The sequence below is a fragment of the Nanorana parkeri genome, unplaced genomic scaffold (genome assembly GCF_000935625.1).
Source record: "Nanorana parkeri isolate BGI_ZX_2015 unplaced genomic scaffold, ASM93562v1 scaffold723, whole genome shotgun sequence".
Taxonomy (NCBI): Eukaryota; Metazoa; Chordata; class Amphibia; order Anura; family Dicroglossidae; genus Nanorana; species Nanorana parkeri.
This window is the reverse complement of record NW_017306991.1, coordinates 126,898-149,108: the sequence shown is the minus strand read 5'-3', so window position 1 is coordinate 149,108 and position 22,211 is coordinate 126,898. Positions and strand designations below refer to the sequence as shown.

General features: G+C 38.9%; 1 protein-coding gene across 1 annotated transcript in view; it reads left to right on the top strand.

The window, feature by feature from the left end:
* The window catches only part of SIM1 (single-minded family bHLH transcription factor 1), a 96,054-nt gene that overhangs the window by 35,850 nt on the left and 37,993 nt on the right, over positions 1-22,211 (top strand). The window contains exons 6-8 of the mRNA XM_018564085.1: positions 951-1,150; positions 2,028-2,134; positions 4,951-5,098. Coding sequence (XP_018419587.1) covers positions 951-1,150; positions 2,028-2,134; positions 4,951-5,098 — 455 coding nt within the window. The remainder of the gene's footprint in view (positions 1-950; positions 1,151-2,027; positions 2,135-4,950; positions 5,099-22,211) is intronic.

Genomic DNA, 22,211 nt, shown 5'->3' with positions numbered 1-22,211 from the left:
CTGTTGGCGCTATATAAATACTTAATAATAATAATAATAATAATAATAATAATAATAATAATGTACCTCGCTGCTGCCTTTTGAAGTGTGGGGAGTCTAAATTGTAGTAGTGATCAGTAATGACATTTTTACTCTTACAGAGTTAGATTGGGGAACTTGTGTGTAAGGCTGACACTGAACATACACCAATACAACTCCTGTGCTGGGGCATGTGGTCAGTGAAGGGTAGGCTTGGGAAATCATTATTCTGCCCTGTTCTAGTTTTGGGGGAAGCTGTAGCTGGTACTTTGTATAGTGTTTAAGTTAGTCTTCAGGAAATCCTTGTGTCCCAATTGGTCTTGGCTTCTAGATTAAGCCTTTCCCATTGGTACTAAGCCCCATGTTCTGTTATTCAGCTGTCATCTATTACCATCATGTCCTGCTCACTTGAGTTCTGGCATTTTACAGCTGATCGACAGACGTTGGGGTTTTGTGTTAGGGCTTTATCTCCACTTGGGTAGAGGTTGAGGCCCTATGTGCAGCCTTGGCTGATGATGCAAGAGGGCAATTCAGGCCAGATTTATTTATTACAGGTATTTATATAGCACCATCAATTTTCTTACCGCTTTACCCTCTGCACATCAGTCCCTAACCTCAAGGAGCTTACAGTCTATGGTCCCTATACATATAGGGCCAATAAAGACAGGAGCCAGTTAACCTTCTAGCATGTCTTTGGAGTGTGGGAGGAAGTGCAAGCACAGGCAGAATATGCAGAGGGTATCCTGTCCTGGGATTTGAACTGAGGACCCACAGTACTGCAAATCAGAAGGGCTAAAGTGCAGAAGTTTGCCTTAATGTCTGTCTCTGGTTATTTTACTTGTTCACAAAAAAAATCCATAAAACAGGTTTATTTACAGAATGTAGATAACAGTATGATAATGTGGTAGGAATTTCTTTCTTGTATCTTACAGGTTATCCATTGCAGTGGTTACTTGAAGATCAGACAATATAGTCTGGATATGTCACCTTTTGACGGCTGCTACCAGAACGTAGGCTTGGTGGCTGTTGGGCATTCACTCCCACCTAGTGCAGTAACTGAAATCAAACTTCACAGTAATATGTTCATGTTCAGAGCCAGTCTTGATATGAAGCTGATATTCCTTGATTCCAGGTAGGTTGGGTTTAATGCTGTGCAATTACTAAAGTAATCATTAACAGTTATTTATGAAAATATGCTCAGAATAAGTTCATATGTTCTAGTAACATCATGAAATCTACAAAATTACTTTTATTGTTGAGAATTAATTGTATGTTGAAATTGCTGGAACACACTGGAAACGTTAAGGTGGCCATACACTTTACAACCATCGCAAGACCTTAGTCTTGCAATGGTTGTTAAGTAATTAAAAAAACTTACGATCTGCCCATCTCGGACAGGCAAATCGTACTTGCGATCATCGCAAGCCCGCCCCCCTGAGGGGCGGGCTTCCGACGGCCGCAATGCTGAACGGGCAGTGGCTGGTTTGGCTGGTTTTCAATGCTGAACGGGCAGTGGCTGGTTTGGCTGGTTTTCTAGCATGCTCCTTAGACAAAAGACGTGCGACCGTACAGTAGAAACGTTAATAACCTCATTAACCTTAGTGGTGAGACAAGTTTTTTTACATGCTGGCTTGTGAGTGTGCCATGATACCTTTCTACTGTCGTACAGTAGAAACGGTCGCACGTCTTCATTCACACTGCACGATTCTCGTACGATCGCGGGATTTCCTGTGATTCCCGTACGAGAATCGTTCAGTGTATTGGCACCTTTACCTTTGTATTTTTACCAAGGTAAAATATACTGTATGTACATAGCATAATAGTGTGATTCATTTTACTAAAAACTACATTTTCTACTTGGAGGATTTGCATTCACCTAAATAATGTGCAGCTGGTTGTAAATTTTGTCCTGGTGGGTCTTGACTATCATGATTTCATGTCTGTCAGCTGTGCAATAGTCCATGCAAGGTAACTTGAAAATGCTCTAATTATTGTTTTGTTTACTTAAGAGTTGCAGAGCTAACTGGATATGAACCTCAAGATTTGATTGAAAAGACCTTATATCATCATGTGCACGGATGTGATACATTTCACCTGAGGTGTGCACATCATTTATGTAAGTATTGTTTTTTAAAACAACAACTAATAGTATACTGATTAAATAGCACATGTTAACTGGTTAGGGAGTTTACTAGGCAGCCATGTTGCCTTTCTTCTCAGGCTTCTCATCTACAAGTAGTACCCTAATGGAAGTTCTAATTAAGTCCCTTAGTTGACCCTCTAATGGTATAGCCTATCTATCTATCTATCTATCTATCTATCTATCTATCTATCTATCTATCTATCTATCTATCTATCTATCTATCTATCTATCTATCTATCTATCTGTCAATCTGACATGTGCACCACAAAAAATGTGTTTTGTTTCGTTTTCATTCGGATTTTCCGTCATTTCGATTTTTGGGATTCGGGTCCAAAAGTCAATTAGTTTCGGGATTCGAATTGGGACCAAATTCGTTAGGGGTAGTCTGAATTTTTGTTTCTGGATGAATTTTCATTGCAGCAAAGTGACATTAGACAAAAGAAAAAAATACTTATTTTTTTTACAGTCTGCAGAAGACAAAAAAAGGCATGAGGTTTCCCCCCCAATGCGATGTTAGGAGGGACCCCCAAGTAAAAAAAAAGTGCCCTTTAGGTCTGGTAGGAAATTTAAGGGGGAACCCCACCCCCCAAAAAATGTGGGGGAAAATGTGGGGTCTCCCTAAAATTACTACCAGACCCTTGATTTGAGCACAGGCCCGGCAGGCCCACCGTCCCTGCGCCTTACCAGGCCATGTGCCCTCAACATAGGGAGGGTGTCCCCATGCCGAGGGGGACAAGGGCCTCTTCCCCCAACCCTGACCCGGTGGTTGTGGGGGTCTACGGGCAGGGAGGCTTATATGCAACGGGGTAGCCCTTTAATTGAGGGGGCACCCAGATGCTGCTCCCCCCTTGTGAATGAGTAAGAGGTACTTGTACCGCTACTCATTCACTAAAGGGTTAAAAGTCAATGTAAATAAAGAAACCACACTTGTAGAAAAAAAATCCTTTAATTGAAAAATCCCCCCAAAGAATCCATTTTTGACTATTCCTTTGTTTTTTTATAAAATGGCATCATCGATGCAATCCAGTGTCAATTACTAGAGGTGCACCGATATGGAGATTTGAAAACCGAAATAAATACTCTGCCGGACTGTGATAGGCGGCAGAGCGGTGTCACTTTCTCTTCTCCCCGCTGGGACATAGTGCATTATGCCAAAAGTGGCATTTTCTGCTGATATGTTTCGGCGGCTGATATATCGGTGCATCCCTATCAATTACGATGCACAATGCCCACTGAAATAAGAAAAGGTCCTGCCGCACGATGACCTGCCTAAACCCGAGGAAGACCGCCGCAAAATTACATCTCTGGCCAGAATGTCAGCGGGTGTCGTGCACCATGCTTGACGCTGGATTACATCGATGGAGCCATTTTGTTTAAAATATAGTCAAAAAGTTACTCTGTTTTTTTCACTTAAAGGATTTTTCTTAAAAATTTGGTTTCTTTATTTACATTGACTTTTAACCCTTTAGTGAATGAGTAGGGGTACCCCTTACTCATTCACAAGGGGGGGGCGGTCACCTGGTAAGACGCAGGGAGGGGGGGCGCTCGATCGCCCCCTCTTTTCCTGCTCAGCTGGGCTTGTGCTCGGATCAAGGATCTGGTAGGAATTTTAGTGGGGACCCATGTTTTTCCCCCACTTTTTGGGTGTGGGGTCCCTCCTAACATTCCTACCAGACCTAGAGGGCCTAGTATCATTTGTGGGGAACCTAACACTTTTTTTTTCTCTTCTGCAGACTGTAAAAAAAAAGAAAAGTCTTTTTTTTTTCTTTTGTCTGATGTCGGATTCGTTTTCATTCGTCATTTCTGTCATTTAACCTCTTGCCGTCCGCCTGTTAAGAAAAAACGGACGGACGGCAGACCCACAATGTACCGCAGCGCTGAATACTGAAAAATGGCCTGGATGGGAAGGGGGGTTTAACACCGCGGATGTCAACTGGTTAATATATCCGAATAACAAAAATTTGTCACAATAATGAATCTTTCTGAAATGCATTGCACATGTCTACTATCTATTTATATTTCATCCAATCTCTTTTGTTCCTTTAAACTATACAGTAAAATTTGCCACAAATCTCTTCCGCCAGTTTTACTCCCTACATATTTTGCCTTACATAATGGTGCCAGAAACGACTACATTTTGTAAGAACACATTTAGCAATTTAACATGTTTTGTGGGATTACATTTAAGAGAGCATTAAAGAATACATCAAACATATTGTCTACTATACTATGGCAAACATCTAATTTTAAGCTGTCCAAAGAGACACGCTGGCATTTTCTAAATGTCTTTAGATGACTGTGAATCCAGGCGGCATATTCAACATGAATTGTACAAAGAAGCAGTAGCAATCAGAGTAACAGGGTTTTTCACAAAAGGGTGAAGAGTTTGGAGAAGGCAGGAGAAGGGAACAATCTAGGACAACATAGCTGAACTGGAAAGTGAGCTGAATTGGAGAATTTTTCCAAATTATCTATGTTGTCCTAGATTGTTCACTTCTCCTGCATTCTCCAAACTCTTCACCCTTTTGTGAATAACTCTATAAATGATCTAACCTGTCCCATAGCTATTTTCCTGACTGCTCTTTGTCAGGGTCTGCTCAGTTCCCATAGACATGACATTTCCACAAGGTTCTGTAGTACTTTTAAACACAAGGAAAATGTTACATTGAGTGCCTATATTCTAAAGTCATGTAAATCCCTAAGCATAATGCACAGTTATGAGCTGCCAACACAGCTCACACACAAATGTACTGCAACAACTAAAATGTGTGTTTCTGTCTATGATACAGTACTTGTGAAAGGACAAGTCACCACAAAGTATTATCGGTTCTTGGCTAAACAAGGAGGATGGGTGTGGGTACAGAGCTATGCTACTATTGTGCACAACAGCAGGTCGTCCAGACCCCATTGCATCGTCAGTGTGAATTATGTCCTCACGTAAGTAACTTTGGGTATTTTTCTTTTCCATTAAGAATGATAGTCATTTCATCTGTAAATAGTACACTATGGTTGGCAGCCATTACTGAGGGAAAATGTTCTTTTTGGTTCCTCATGATTCACACGTTATATGTATTAGGATATTTATATGGCACTTAACAAGGACATCTGGTTTCCTTCAGTTTAGTGCAGTCTGAGTGTCTTAATTTCAACCAGATTGGCCAATAAATCCATAAAAATAAAAGTGATGGGATATATGCTTTTAATCTATTGCTTTTTTATCACAAGAGACTGAAATTAAATGCCATTGATGTGCACTTTTGGCTCATGGGAGAATTGCAGCACTCAGACCTAGATGATTTTCCATGGGAATACAGTATCTGTAATGTAGCAAGACGTCCCCGTAAGGAAAATAAACCACATCTATGCTGAGCTGTTGTGAGAGCCTACCATTCCAGAAAGGACAATTTCTCTGGGCTGCTTAGGACTGGTCTATGCCATAAGTACTAAGGGACAACCTATGCCTATAAAACAGAAAAGTCATGAGAAACAAAAGTATCATATTTGAAAAAATACCAGGCAAATGACTGCAGTGACATCAATATGGGCAAAACATGAACTGAAAAGCTCAATTCAAATACTGATATGTGAACATGTATTATCTGGTTTTTGGTTATAAGCATCTGTACACAATACTCCATATATCATCCAGTACATGCAATGTATTTGTTGGCACTTGTTTAATAATGGAGACAGGGGACTTTTTTTTCTGATATACAGTACATAACTGAACAACAGTCACAGCACCTACCCCATTAGTCACAGTACCTACCCCATCAGTCACAGTACTCCCATCAGTCACAGTACCTACACCGTCAGTCACAAAACCTACCCGATCAGTCAAAGCATCCACCCCTTCAGTAACAGTATCCCCATCAGTCACAGTACATACCCCATCGGTCACAGCACCTACCCCATCAGTCAGAGTACAACCCCTCAGTCACAGTACCTACACCATCAGTCACAGTATCCGCTCCATCAGTAACAGTACCCCCATCAGTCACAGTACCTACCCTATCGGTCACAGCACCTACACCATCAGTCACAACACCTACCCCATCAGTCACATCATCCACTCCATCAGTCACAGTACCCTCATCAGTCACAGTACCTACCTCATCAGTCACAGCACCTACCCCATCAGTCACAGTACCCCTCTCAGTCATAGTACCTACACCATCAGTCACAGCACCCGCCCCATCGTTCACAGCACCTACCCCATCAGCTACAGTACCCCCATCAGTCACATTACCTACCCCATCAGTCACAGTACCAACCCCATCAGTCACAGTACCCCCATCAGTCACAGCACCGACCCCACTCAGTCACAACACCTAGCCTTATCAGTTACAGCACCTACCCCATCAGTCACAACACCAACCCCACTCAGTCACAACACCTAACCTTATCAGTTACAGCACCGCCTCAATCAGTCATTACACCTCTCCCATCAGTTACAACACCTACCCCGATCCATAACATCGTCTACAACCATAAGTCACAGCACCTTCCCCCATCAGTCACACAGCTATCCCCATCAGTCACAGCATCTACCCCATAACTCACAGCACCTACCTTTATCAGTCTCAGCATCTCCCCCCATCAGTCACTTGCCTACCCCCTCAGTCACACACCTACCCCATCAGTAAGAGAATGCCTTGCTGTCAGCCACAGCACCTACACCATCAGCCACAGTGCAACTCTCCAGTTACAGTGTCCCTCTCCAGTGCCCATCTCTCTGTCACAGGGCCCCCAATCAACCATCAGCCATTCTGTGCCAGTTTCAAATTCCTCGTGTGCTCTCTGATCAGTTACAAATTCCTTTTAACAAGTTCTTTTAATTACCGTATTTGCTGTACCATGAAATGCCTTCTATTAATGTGGTTTACCCTCTTGTCAATCACATTTCCAACTATCCCTTTGGATGTGCATTTTGTTTTACCTATAGTTGTTGGGTTGTGAAAAAGGAATCACTAGTTACTGAAGTGGATAGAATGAAAAACATTTTAAAGGCTAATTTACAGCTATAACAATTACATAATAGCAGACATTTGTGAGGGATATACAAACAAAAAGCAACTAGGATTCTGCTGATGTCTACTGATCATTTAATTAAATAATTCCTTCTAATTGCTCATTCCTTTAATTACATTTGTATAATGAAGGGAATTCTTGTTTACAATGACATCTTCATGTTTTCTTTCATATAGTCTAGCATGTATCGCTCCTTATTAGTTGTCTGGGAATATTATCTTTAGTTAACAGATTTGTGCTAGATGGTGTTCAGTATAAGAAGTAATTTTGAATAAGCATTTTGAAAAATGCTACTTGACTGGTTGTTTCGGGCTTCGATACTTTGAGTCACTGACCTGGAACAAGCTTGCAGCAATTGAATTCTAAAGTGCTTATCTGCGTACTTGTTTCAGGTCAGTTAATCATAAAGTATTGCATAACAGCCAGGCAACTAGCAGTTTCATTAGGGCAAATCTGCATTTGTAAACTACATACTACCCCAGTTTTATACCCAGCATAGTAGCAGATGGAATTAGAATGATTACAAAAATGTATTCTCTAAGAAATGTAATGGTTTACTTATGTTAGAGATGATACTGTAGTGAACGTTATACTTCTTAAACCTTTCAAGGCAAACTCCTGTCAAAACGTAGCATGTATTATGAAATATATACAGGCAGAACAGCCTATTATTTCAGTTTCTGACTGAGTCATTGCTGTAGTACATCAGTAGTCCCCACATGCTTTTACTGGTAATTTTGTGATCGCAGAACCCATGTTGTGATGCAGGGAAATTGTTTCAAAAGATATCCTCTGTAGGCTCTGAGCTTATTCTCACATAATAAAACCAAATGTAAAACCCTCCAGTACTAAAAAGTTTCCCACAGCCACCAATCAGATTCAGTGCTGACTTGTATGTTTATGGGCCTTTGTCGAGGAGCTGTAGGCTTGTGTCGATGCCATGGGTTAGACATGCATTTGAGATCATTCAGAATTAATCGACAGGTGCATTTGACCTGCAATTGACCGCCTTCTGAGCTACATTTGAACTGCCTCATGTGGGTTTTTCCTCCCAATACACTTGTTTGCGAATTCAAAACCTGTTTAAAGTGAACACAAGCCCATCACTTTTTCCATTTATGTACCCAAATGTGTTTGGTACAGAAACAGAGAGAAATTAACACAGCACATGATTCCAGACATTCCCAGCAACCTTCAGAGGGGCTCTTTGGGTTGTGGTGACAAAGAACTAATGTGACTTGAGTGAACTTTCTGATTTAAGCACAATTCTGTTGCTTTCTTGATCTTATTTGAATGTCACTGGTTGATTTCAGCTCTTGCATAGAATTGCTTTTTAACTTGAGCTTCATTATACAGATAATATTTGTTGGATAGAATACATTCCTCAAAGACAGATGTGAATTTGTAGGAAACCACCACAGTCATATGTGTGCCTTAAGTAATGATCCAACTTCAGCTGCATTTCAATTAAAGCCTAACTCTTGGCAAAAGGCCAAACAATTAAAATTGGGAACCCACCCAGCTGATGCAGAAGACAATGCTGATTTTGTCTAGGAGATTATCTAAATCAGTGGTTTAGTTACCTTACTCCACATTTTACTACTCCACCAGTGACCTCCACTGGTCTTGGAGTGTATGGCACTACAGAGTGGAGGAAGGACTGCCAGCAGTCGCAGCACCATAAAGTAAAGTATGGGATTTGGTTTTAGATCATCCCGTAGACAAAATCAGCATTATATTCTACACCATTTTGGGGCAATTTTCATTGTTTGAAATTTTGCCCAAAGTCCCGCTTTAGAGTATGCAGGTGGCGAGCTTTCTAACGTCTCTTGATTAATGATCAGTGCCTGGATTGCTCAAGCATATTCAATTTAAGTGTATGTCTGTGCCATCTGGTAACTGATATGTAGAACTTTGAAGTAGCAATACTGCAGCTCCACAGTAGACATCAGTCAACTCAAGGCTGGCTCAGTGCATTGATTCTGTGCCTGAGCAAAGATATCTTGAACCTGAAAGGTTATTTTCTGTGAACCTCTAATGTTTATCTGCTGGGGATTCAGCTTGAATTTTATTCAGAATTTTGATTCTTTAATTCTTCTGATATTATTAGGCAGCATGAAAAATTTGATTGTTTGAAGGCCGCTTTAACCATTTATATGGTGTCTAAACACCTATGGTGTTATAAACATGCATGTCACCTGACTAGACTGCCTGGATCTGTAAGATTTGGTCTTCACCATGACAAGCCGTATTGTTTGAGGATGGTGCCTCCCAATATTGTGAAGTAGGTCTCTGGTTGCCAGATCTGTATGGATAGCTTTGCTTTTACTGTATTGATTCAGAAATCTCCTTTGAATGAATGTTTCTGAGTGAGCTTATTTGTTCTCAAAGACAAATACTCTGTATTCACTCCTAATGTGCTCACATGATTTCATAAATAAACCCCCTTTGTACTATACAAATTACCATATATTGTTCAGCTTTCGAACTTTAGGATTGTGTCACAGTCTTGGACTGCAAATGGCAGCCATAAGTTCAGTTAGTAGAGTTGATGAAATTATTATTTCTACTTCTAAGCGGTTGACGATAAAAAGTTGATAAGATCTAATATCTGTATAAAAATCAATGTAATGAAAGCATATTCAAGAACCCATAATGATATCGCTTCCTCTTTCAAGTTTGTTAAAACCTATTTACTTTATAGAGCAATATGCAATTTGTGAAAGTAGGTTTAAATTCCTGAACTTGTTTTGCAAGGGTACCATTTGCTCTATAGCTTTTATAAATGTTTAATGTGGTACACTCTCAAATTCTTAAATGTGGCACTGTCTGTAAGGTTCAATGATAAGGCAAATATAATGATACAGCAAATATTATATTTTTTATTGTATCAGATCAATGATCTACATGTAGATGGCCAGCATGTGGCATTACATTTTTCATCTCCAAAAAACATTGCATATAAATGTTTGTCATATAAAAATAGGTACCTTACAGAAGACTTTAATACTAAATGTATTTACAGAATTGTAAAAAAAAAAAAGATGACCGTAACTGTATTTCAGTGTTTATATTATCAATTAATAAAATATGTAAAAGATTATCAACATTATTAGAATGAAGTGCAAACAGATGACCATGTAAAATAAGTGTATCCAGGAATAACAAAGAAATATTGAAGGTTAACCCTTGGATGAGAAATGTACTAAACATTTTTGCTGTCCTGGCAGTCAAAGGACACATATATATGGCAAGCTAAGTTGTTAACTGCTCTTTGCTTGTGACATCATTACTCATTACCACATTACAAGTAAGTATGATAAACAGAGCCAAGGGATGGAGCTAAGCAGCTAATTTATTGATGGCATCTGTAATAAATAGTAAACCTCTTCAATTATTTATAGCATTGTGAGAGCATAAGGGCCAGAGTCTACATACTGCATTATATCATTATTAGTTGGTTGTTGACAATAGCGCTGAGTGATAGCATACCTTGCTAAACGAAAGACTGTATATCTAAGAAAATTAGATTATTGTTGTATTTTTTTATTGGGCAAGCAAATATTTTTTTGCATAACTTGACATTATCATGGATGAACTTTTTTTGCAAATGTTTGTCGCTTGTGCTCATGGTGATTTGGTACAAACATTAGAGCTCAGTAGAAAATAGTAGTGTTGTCCAAAAATCTCTTGTCTCTTTAGTTCAGGATAGAAAATAAAATAAAAAATATATGTTTTTGTTTATTTAATCAAACAAAGAGGAATGAATGACAGACAGTACAGTACTAAAGGTAACAGATATCCTCATGATATTCATGAACACTGTGCAAGATAAAGGAAAATATAAAGTGTATGTAAAACCTAAATGTAGTTTTCATCATGTCTCACTGTGTAAAGTTTTCTTAAGCAAATGCTTTTGTTAATCTATTGCAAAGTTTTTTTTACTGGAGATCCTGCCAGTAACAGTGTTTCCTATGGCAGGCTGACAACACAAATAAACTAGCTTGTGATTAGCAGTAATATTGTCCGCCTGTTGTACTATTCTTTCAGTAGGCCTTTGGGGTGTCTATTTGTTAGATTGATAGGAAGTCCAATAACCCGCTGAAGGAGTGCACATGACCAGCTGACAATGCTGTTGCTAATTGCAGGGGGAGGGGAGGGGGGGGTGTCGTGGCCTATCATTGCCAGCCTGCAGCATGTAGTTTTGTTTTTGGCAGGATCTGCAGGTAAGACACTATGAACAGATTAATAAAAAAAAGGTTTTGCGGTTTTGCTTAAGAAAACCATATACTGTGAGGCATAATGCCAAATACAGTACACTGAAACATTTTGGGTTTACATGCACTTTAAGTTTCTTTTGTGCTCAAAACAAGCCTAATCTTCTTTTTTACACAAATAACAGGGCGGGCTTACTGTTTCCATAAACATGATAATTATTTTGTTATATGTCTATGCAATTTGTGCAGACACCTCTGGGTAAACCAGCCTTAGGGGAAGATAGATGGTCCAGGAAAGATTTTTCTGCATAATCAGTATTTCTCTCTCTCTCTCTCTCTCTCTCTCTCTCTCTCTCTCTCTCTCTCTCTAGATAAGGCTGGCACCAGAGCACCTTCACAATATGTGTACATTCTATTGATATAAGCAAGCGTGCATAAATACTGAGCTTTATCACAATAAAATCATTTGATAGTCTTCTGACATCCATGTGATGGCTATGGACACATTTAGTCCTATTGTATTAGGGCATTACTTAATAAGACCGTGTTCCAGAAGACTAGAAATATGAAAATTAGGGTGTGTACTCAGGGGAAGACATTTACTATTATCTTGTATATCTAGACATCTAATATCATAGATCACAGATTTTTTTTACATTAAAATAAACTTGCAGATAGGGTTCATATAGTGGAGTTTGTGATTGTTGTATATTAAAAAGTCTAAATATGCATTCTTGATTGTAGAAATATTTTTTCTTTAAAGCAGATGTAAACCATCAAAAGAAATGTAATCTTTACAAGTAAAATACAAGGGAGTTTACCAGTGTAGTGTAGCAATTACTGTAATGGAGATACATTTAGAATCACATGCACTTACAAATACATAATGTAAAAACGCTTATCTGTGGCCAGGGATGTATCCTCCTGCCGTGTCTAGTGGTGGGGGATTAATGCTACAATATGTCCGGGAACTAGATTATTGGAGGATGTCTCCATGCCATTGTTTTGGAAAGCTTGCACACTTGATACTTTATTTGGTAATCTTTACAGGTGTACACTCCAAATACTTTTTTTCTTCTTTTTAACAGTAGTCATCTTCTATTTTGTAGTGTGAGCGGCAAGAGAAGCAGGTGGAATTTAACAGCATACTGTATCTTTCACTGCCAGTAGACTTCAACTACCATCTAGATAGCAGCACTTTTATTCACTGTAAAGCAGGCAAATTACAGGCATGACATGCCCTTGTGTGTATGAACAGTCTCTTCCTCCTGATTGACTACACAATGGTACTACCTCCTGATTGATGCTACCAGACAGGAGAAAGAGGTTGAGTCATCACATAGCAATGTAGTTCAGTGCTGGTGCTGCTGAGCAGAATGTGGCAATGCTGTCCGGAGTTTAAAAGGTCTATTACAATCTTGTCACCCTAGAAAAGACAGACACATAGGGCAGGGAAACTGGCAGGATCAACAGGTATGTTGGAAAGAAAAGAAAATCAAAATGTGTAAATCAGTTTATTTTATAAAGGTTAAGTGCTTTTCACTTTAATAACTTAATAGATTTAATCTACTGTGAGATTTAGCTTCCAATGGTAGCGCATTAAGGACGCATCCACTCGCTGCAATCTTCATTCAAGGGCTTCCTTGCCCACTTTTATTAAATGAAAGTTCACAAAACAGAACAATTACCCTTGCAGGGGTTCTTTAGCATCTCATGGCAGCCCATGCCCATCCAGCCTCCTGGCTTTGCATTTGCAGCACAGCTGCTTCGGCCTCAGCCCACTGTCTGTTCCTCCAGAGAGCCTCAGTCATGTGCTAACCTGCACACTGGGGGATTCTTCCCAATCTGCAGCACCCTGCTGCACTGGACTCCACTCTGACTCCTGGGTGGAGCCTTCCTGTCTCCCAGGTGGAGTCTTGAACCCTTCCCAGCAACTTTAATTTAAAGGCTGTGCACACCTGTGCCATCAGCATGTGCTGGCCACTTAGATTCTGGACACAGGAATGGAGATAACGCAGTGGCATTGCCATGCACTGCCACACTACTTTCTTATAAAGCTATGTAGTTTAAAGTAAAATCCTGTGCATTAGCCTTATGGAAGTGCAGTCATCTCTGTAATGAAGAAACTCACAAAATCAGAAACCCACTCTGCTGTTAGAACTTTTACAGGGCTACTTTTATTTCCTTAATATGGGAAAAATAATCAATTAGTAATTTAATTATCTTATGACTGTGAGCTTTTGTAAATCATATAAAAGCTTATTTAATAATACAGTGGAAAATGTATGGTGTATGTATAAAGTGCAGTATCCGTGGCCTTTAATAAAATTTTAATTTACCAACATGAAATCAGTGAAAGACCAGTTCTGATTGATTGTTGTAGATTACTGTGCTTTGCACTACCTTACAAACAAAAACTTACATAGTTTAAAGTTGTCAATAAATTGAGTCCAACTGCTGCACGATCATTATATAGAATAATTGCCGCATGAATTTAAACAGTTGCTGGCCTTATCTCAGGGGTACAATATTAATAAGTGGGGAATATTTTCCCAGGTGATCAATTCTTCCAATAACTGACAATGTCTTTCAGTCAAGGGGCATCTACACAGGTTAGATTGTCGATGTGTTTGTTTCCCAACCAACATTATCGCCTGGATTAGGTAATTATCATCTTATTTATCTCCAGGTACCTTAAAGTGTATTTCTACTTTTGCAGCCAAATTGGGATAACACCTATTTTATATTTGTTACCATTCACAAAGCATAATTTAAAAAAATATTGAAAAAATGCATCTTGCAGTTTAAACTGCTTCTAATTGGGTTAGGGTTTTAAGGGTTAACATTTCTACTTGCTTATCTTTCTTTGCAATGTTAGGAGAGGCTGTGAGGGGTAAGGGGTCTGAGGTGGTTTGCCCATTGTATGTTATTTAAGTGATTGAGAGAAATACAATCCTCAAATTTCAGTCCTAAGCCTTTCCATTAGGACAGATTACCATGAAGTTGCTGAGGAAAACCTGGAATCAACCTTTTTGCCTGCTTTAACAAAACATCTAAAAGGTAAAACATATTTTTTTCCCAATAATTTTTCTGTATGCTGTGTAAATAAGATCACATAACAAACATACAGTATAGCAGGGTTTTCCCAAATTTGACTGCAAAAGTGGAAATACATTTTACGCCTCCACAAGAACATTTGACTTGTAGAAATGTTGCCTTTCATGTATTGTGGTGGTTGTGCCAGGACCAGACAGTGATCTGCATCTATATTATAACAATATGGTACTAAGCTGAGATGCTAGAAATATAGCTAAAACCAAGACAGCCTTAGTTACTAAGAGGCAGTCTTTGTAGCCTATTACAGTCTACCTTAATAAATGTCACCATTAATTTCTATTTGCAACACAATGCAATGTTGCCTACTTGAAAATCTTATGGATGTTGCACACAAGCATTTTGTGACTGGACAAATGACTGAATATTATGCTGTGAATGTTTTCTAGATCTACATGGAGTTCTGTAAGGTGAATCTCTGCATATAAGCAAGGGTCTATATGTATGTAAATATATATACCGGTCAAAAGTTTTAGAACACCTCAATTTTTCCAGTTTTTATTGAAATTTATGCATTTTAATGTCTCAATGTACTCTGAAAACAAAGCATAGAGCAAATAATGCACAATTGGAGATCCAAAAGAAATCATGAAGTCGTTTTCTTTAACAAAATGTAATCTAAATTTTGGACTCATTAAACTAGCCACGTTTTGCAGATAAAGCCCAGTTCAGCTCGATGGGGTTTAAGTCTGGCCATTCCATCATTTGAAGCCCTCTGTCTTGCTCTTTTCTTCTAAGGTAGTTGTGACACAGCCTGGAGGTATGTTTGGGTCATTATCTTGCTTTAGGATGAACCTCTGACCAGCTAGGCATAGGCATAGGCATAGGCAGAGGGTATTGCATGGTTCTGCAAAATGCTGTTGTAGTAGTTTTAGTTCAGGGTGCCACTTACTCTGGGCAAGTTGCTGACTCTGGATCCAGCAAAAGAGCCCCAGACCATCACACTCCCACCTCCATGTTTGACAGTTGGTGTCTACACAGAGGAACCATCCTTTCACTTCTTGATGGTGAACAAAAACCCTGTGTGATGAACCAAAGATCTCAAATTTTGATTAATCGGTCCATAAGACCTTCTACCAGTCTTAAGTAGTCCACTAGCAGGGCTTCATGGCCCAGGCAGACCTCTTTTTCTTATTTTGCCATCTTAGCAATGGCTTTCTTAATGCCACTCGACTTGTTAAACCTGCAGCTTGAAGTCTTCTCGTCACAGTTATATAGTTACATAGTATTTGAGGTTGAATAAAGACATTAGTCCTCAATCACTGGGGATCCTACCAGTCATTAAGTAGTCCTTAAAAATGAGGATTAATGGGCTAGTTATAACCTATTTTGTTTCCTTAAGTACCTTGGGGTGCAGGTTATCCGGACCCACTGCTTTGTTTGCATTGAGCATTTTAAGTCTTTGTTGTATCCCGGTTTCCGTCAACCACTGGGGTATATTTTGAGTTAAACTGGGAGTTTTATCATGTGTGTCAAACCCGTTTCCCTCCTGAGTGTATACTGAGGAGAAAAAAAGCGTTCAGCGCCTTGGCACTCTCCTTATCGTTTGTGACTAGCTTCCCACTTTCATCCTTTATTGGGCCTATCTGCTCCTTTCTCACCTTTTTTTTTACTGTTGAAACTGAGACTTGCTTACTTCAGTGTTAAGCTGTGCTTGAAGCTCTTGTCCTGTGAGATGCCTGTCATGCAAGCTGTTGACTCTCAGAAACTTGTCTTCTGATTCTGTTGTGGCTTTGGGTCTGCCAGACCTCTTCCTGTCAGGGTTTCCTCCAGTTTCCAAGTGCGTTTTGATGGTGTAGGAAACTATACTCACTGACATCTTGACTTTCTTTGCAATTTCTCTAAAGGAAAGACCTACGCTTTTAAGGGTTATAATGGTCTGTCTTCCTTTGTTAATTTGTCTTTTTTGCCATTTTGAGAGCAACATGCTACTTCCTGCAGTATAATACTGTCCAAATATTGCTTAAGGGGGTGTAGTAACACAATCTGTCCCAACACTGCTTTTGTACAGACAGGTGTCTTGTGAGAATTTCAAAAAAAGTTGAGACACTTGTAGGAATTCTTAGCATAAACTTTCAAGGCTTAATTTACTTACATTATTTTTCAGTTTTTGTAACCTAAACTTCTATTTTTTCACCTCTGGCAGTTTACTGCTTACCTTTGTACCATTTCAGGTTATTCACTGGACTTGAACTGCTTACATTTCAATAAAAACTTGAAAAATGGAGGTGTTCTAAAACTTTTGACTGTTTGTGTGTGTGTGTGTGTATATATATCTATATATATATATCTATATATATAGATATATATATTTTAAATTTGTTTGAACAATGAAATCCATGAATGAAGTCTGAATACGTCTGCTAGCCCATACTTGAAGAACAGCTTGAAAATGATTCCTTTGAGGATAACAGACAAACCTATTTTTTAGTATAATAGATGGGCCAGAAAGCAAATAGGAATTCGCCTATTTTCCATATGAATGGGTATGTGTTTCCACTATTCCTTTTTAATGTTTTCATCAATGTTCCCAAAGGATAGCAGAAGAAACCAGTGCATTACATTTTCCTCTTAAATACCATGCCAAGTATGTGTATACACTGAGATAAAAATACTACTAGAAGAGAAGCCCTCTGGGCAACCAATGCTAAAACGGTGAATATGCAATAATACACTCAATTTAAAGAAGAAAAAAAAATGTATTTCTTTTTCAAGTCCCCTTTGGGGTTTAAGCACTTCCTAGAAATATAAAAGCAGTGTACAGAAGAGAAGTGAAATGTAATGCAAGATAACAAGGTTTTGCTTACAAATGTTAACCAGATATCCCTTCATTTTAATAATCACTATATTATAATAACATTTTACTATGGCATCACTGCAAACTTTGTTATATGAACATTGTTAACTCATAAAATGGTGTTCACAAATGTGATGCTATGTTTTGTAATTATCTTTAAAACTACAGCTAGCAATTAATTTATTTTAATATCAGGAATTAACCTATGTTTGGTTTCTATACATTATAGTACATCGTTACAGCTGCAACTTCCTCCAGGCAGATAAACCCTGATTGCGATTGCTGACTTACATTTGTATGTGTTTGGCTTCTATACATTATAGTACATCATTGCAGCTGCAACTTCCTCCAGGCAGATAAACCATTTGCCACTGCTGATTGCTGTTTTTCAGTTATGTTAGCTAATACCCCACGTAGTTTGCAGAATTCCCCATCCAACCTAGTGTAAAAACCTCTCCACCCATAGAGTCTAACACAGAAGAAACCATGTAAGTTAAGATGCAAATCATCTTTAGTGTATGGTTGGCAACCCAATGAAAACAGCCCAGTACGCTAGAGAAATAAATTCTTCCCTTTTATACCAAATCATTCAATCACCATGATGCATTGACTGCAGACTTCCTATTTTACAAATAAACTGTGTCTAAAACTTCAAATCCAAGTTGATGGTGAGAATGGTGAAGGTCATAGGTTTTGTTCCGTGCAAGAGAAGTAAAGACATCCTGCAAACTGTTTCTTCTGCATAGATTAGCCTTAGGCTAATTTATGATAAAAATGTTATTTGACTGACGAGGGGCAAGGGACATTAAGAAAAATTGAATTTAAAGAGAAGCTTAATTGGTGTCTAAGCTTGCATTATTACTAATGCTACTTTCTTAGTGTAATTTTACTAATCTGCTCCTTATTGTGTCTATATTTATGTACACTGTATGAATTGGTAGATACCTTAAACATATTTAGTGGCTAGTTGTAAAGGCATTCATGAATTAAATATAACAAGTGTATCTATTATTATTTATTGCCATACAGAAAACATCAGACACATATAGTGATTATTTACACATATCTGACTGGTTAGTAAGGGTAATAGAAAATAATCAACATGCCATTATGCAAACCCTATAGACTTTCTATTTAGGTAATAATTATTAACAACTGACAATAATGTTGCTCATCATGGTTGTTGGACATTGAAGCAGGTGAGCATACTATAATCAGGGCATTCAGAGTGCTGATGAACTGGTCTCCTTGGGGCTATCCATCAGATTAAAATACCACTGGGACCATTTCCTTTGAACACTAACATAGCATTATTGTTTCTTTTGTCTCTTTTTCCATTTTGTAATGCTATAGTGCAGAAAGGTAATTGGAACTGAACATGTAAATACGTTTACTTACTTTATATATCAATACTAAAGGAACAGCGTAGTGATATTATTGCAAATGAGGAAATAAATTAGGAGTGGTTTAAAGTTTTTGTTCTACAAAAGGGATATATTTCTAGGCATCTGGACACCTAAATATTTAAGAATTGCATTAGTTGCTCTATATAGGATTTTTTAGGTGGATGTGTTCAGATGAAGTTATGGATTAAGTATTTCTGATTTATGATAGTTGAGGTATGAGGCTACAATGAGGTGCTGGTGTGAAAACAGCATTGAAATTGCTGGTGCTGACTATTTTATAAGAGGAGGCCAAGTAGTGAATGCTTTGTGAGATCATGTCCCTTGTGTTCTTACTGTAGAAGTCCCTAAACAATTGGCATAGATCATTAGATAGAAAAAAACTGCGCTAGGAATCAAATAACACTCTAAGAGCAGCTGTGCTTAATAGGTGAGTACACCCAAAACAGGAAAAAAGAAAATAGCACTGCGCTTCAAACTCAAAATATTCCTAAAATGTTAGAAAAATAGTATGAAATTTGAAAGTGTCACAAAGGGATAAACAATTTTGTTTCATACACAACAACTGTGTTGCACAATGCCCGTGCTGATGATACTAAGAAAAAACTCTTGGTCTAATGGTCTAGATAAACATAGAAAAAATAATAAACATAGAAAAAAAATGTGCTAGTACATCTCATAAAATGTGGTGCTAGTGTGTGCTAGTACATCTCATCTAAAATATGGTGAGCAATAGGAGTCGGTGAGTGCGGCCAGATCTTATCTTTGAGCACGGTATTGTTTATGCATTCACTGACGTGGTGTTGATTATAAAAGTTGGAAGATATATCATGACATATTTCAAGGACTTTATTGTATCAAGAAGTAATGTACTTCACATATGGTTATGTAGATTAAGAGGGAGTTGTACATCACTTGTGAGATTTAACACAGGATTTTCTATATGTACACATTTTATGAGATGTACTAGCACATTTTTTTCTATGTTTATTATTTTTTCTATGTACTGTACATCACACCGCAGGTCTCTGCACTGTGCATCACACCGCCGGTCTCTGTAATGTGCATCACACCGCCGGTCTCTATAATGTGCATCACACCGCAGGTCTCTGTAGTGTGCATCACACCGCCGGTCTCTGTACTGTGCATCACACCGCAGGTCTCTGTACTCGGCATCACACCGCAGGTCTCTGTACTCGGCATCACACCGCAGGTCTCTGTACTCGGCATCACACCGCAGGTCTCTGTACTCGGCATCACACCGCAGGTCTCTGTACTCGGCATCACACCGCAGGTCTCTGTACTCGGCATCACACCGCAGGTCTCTGTACTCGGCATCACACCGCAGGTCTCTGTACTCGGCATCACACCGCAGGTCTCTGTACTCGGCATCACACCGCAGGTCTCTGTACTCGGCATCACACCGCAGGTCTCTGTACTCGGCATCACACCGCAGGTCTCTGTACTCGGCATCACACCGCAGGTCTCTGTACTGTGAATCACACTGCAGGTCTCTGTACTCGCCATCACACCGCTGACCTGACGGAGTTATGGCCGGGGCAGGGTTGGGGATAGTGGGACAACTTGTGGCGAGTTTTTGAGCCCTGATATATATGTTTATGTCCATTTGTTACTTTGAAACATAGGAAGGATGGTGAAGAGTAGTTTTGGAGTTGGGGTCTTTACTCCTTTTCCTTCCAGTGTGGCATTTTCCCTGGGAGTAGCAGGTAATTTAGGGCCTCTGCTGTTGTTGTAGTTCTCAGGTTTTGAAATAATTTAGTGTAAGTATTAGGGAAGAAAACTCACTGGGGGAGCTCAGAAACTGTCAAGTAAATTTTAGACCAATTCTGAACACTGAACAGAAGGCATTACTGTTGAACTGTTGCAGTACTGCTGCATAACATGTATAAAGGTCAACAGAAGGGTTGTAAGAGGCAAAAGTGATAAGGGAGGGTCTCCCCTAGACCTTTCAGAGTCCAGGTGTGTTTTTGGTACATAGAAGACTTGTTGGTCTTCTATGTGTGTGTTTTTGGTACATAGAAGAATGTTTTTAGTTATTGGAGCCAAGTACCAATTTGACGTATAGGGCACGAAAAGCCTGAGAAGATCAGGTGCAAAGTGCCAATGTAGGAAAGATACTGTTGGAGATTCAGAGCAAGATGATGTGAGAATATTTTCGAGAAGGTTTGAAAGAGAATGACTTGCCATCCTTTCTGAGCACCAGCTGATACTGCCATCTATTATAGTTATTCATGGCACTTAGTAATATTAGTTGGGTTTTGGTAGATTGATGCAGTGCCAAAGTGTGTTTAGTTAGATCTTTAAATAATTGCAGCTTTATCACATCAAAGGCAATGTTTCGCTCCTGTCTATCTCTGGCTATGGTAGATTATTTCACTTTGTAGTAACAGAGCTGGCAAAGGAAATCTCTTAGGTGTCATGGGTAAAGCCCTTGATGATTTTCACTAGAGTAGATCTCTGCGTTTAACTGTTAAAACATTTTTAATTGACCTGAAAATAGGGAATTCATTATACCTTGTCGATCAGCTCTGTCAGACTTTGCACCCACACATTATTTTGTCTCCCTCTGTTTCATATTGCCCATATTGATCAGCATGTCCTTCATTCTAGCATCTTGTGTTTCCATCTTCTTTTGTATAGAGACATCTTCTGCTGCACATTGCAGAGGCTACACTGATGACCCTTTTTGTTTGTCCTCTTGGTTGATATGTTGTCTAAGTCTTGTGAGTTCTTTCTTGCACAAGCTTTCCATTTGATGGGCAGTGCTCTGCCATTAGACTAAATTGACAATGCTTTAGCACAGGGATAAGGATAATTTTTTGAGCCACATAATTGTCATTTTTAAATCTTATGGGATCATATAAAAAGGTTTGTTAGGTTTGTGCATCAAGCATATATTCTCCAACCTTGACTGTTTCATAATCCTTCAAAAACTGACTGGAAGAGCAGGGTTTTGAAGATGCAGCTAAGGGAGTAGCCAAAGAGTGAGAAGGTGAGGATTATTTTCAGAGTAATGTAATGACCCCAGTTCTTTATCATACAAGTCCCCCCTTTATGCCTTATTTCAATTTACAACAGCTTGCCTGCTGGCTATAAGATTGCTTTCCTAATTTGCTTCCATTCCACTTGCAAGTCTAAACGTAAATTCTCCGGGCTGTGCTCCACTTCCTGCCTGTAGTGTTCTCTTACATCTTCTTTTTTGCCTTTTACATATCATAAATTCTTCTCTTCCCTGCAGGTTTCTACTTTTTGTGTACTTACCGCCTTCTTATATATTATCTTAGTCAAGTGTCTACAACTTCTTATTGCATGTATATTGCTGGTAAATTTCTGTTATCGCATGATCTATTTGGTTTGCAGCATATTCCATGTGTGCTTGGTAATACATATAACCTGACACATTTTCTTTCTTTAAAAATAATATTTTAAGTAGGGCTGTGGAAATTAACGATTAATTCCTCGATTAA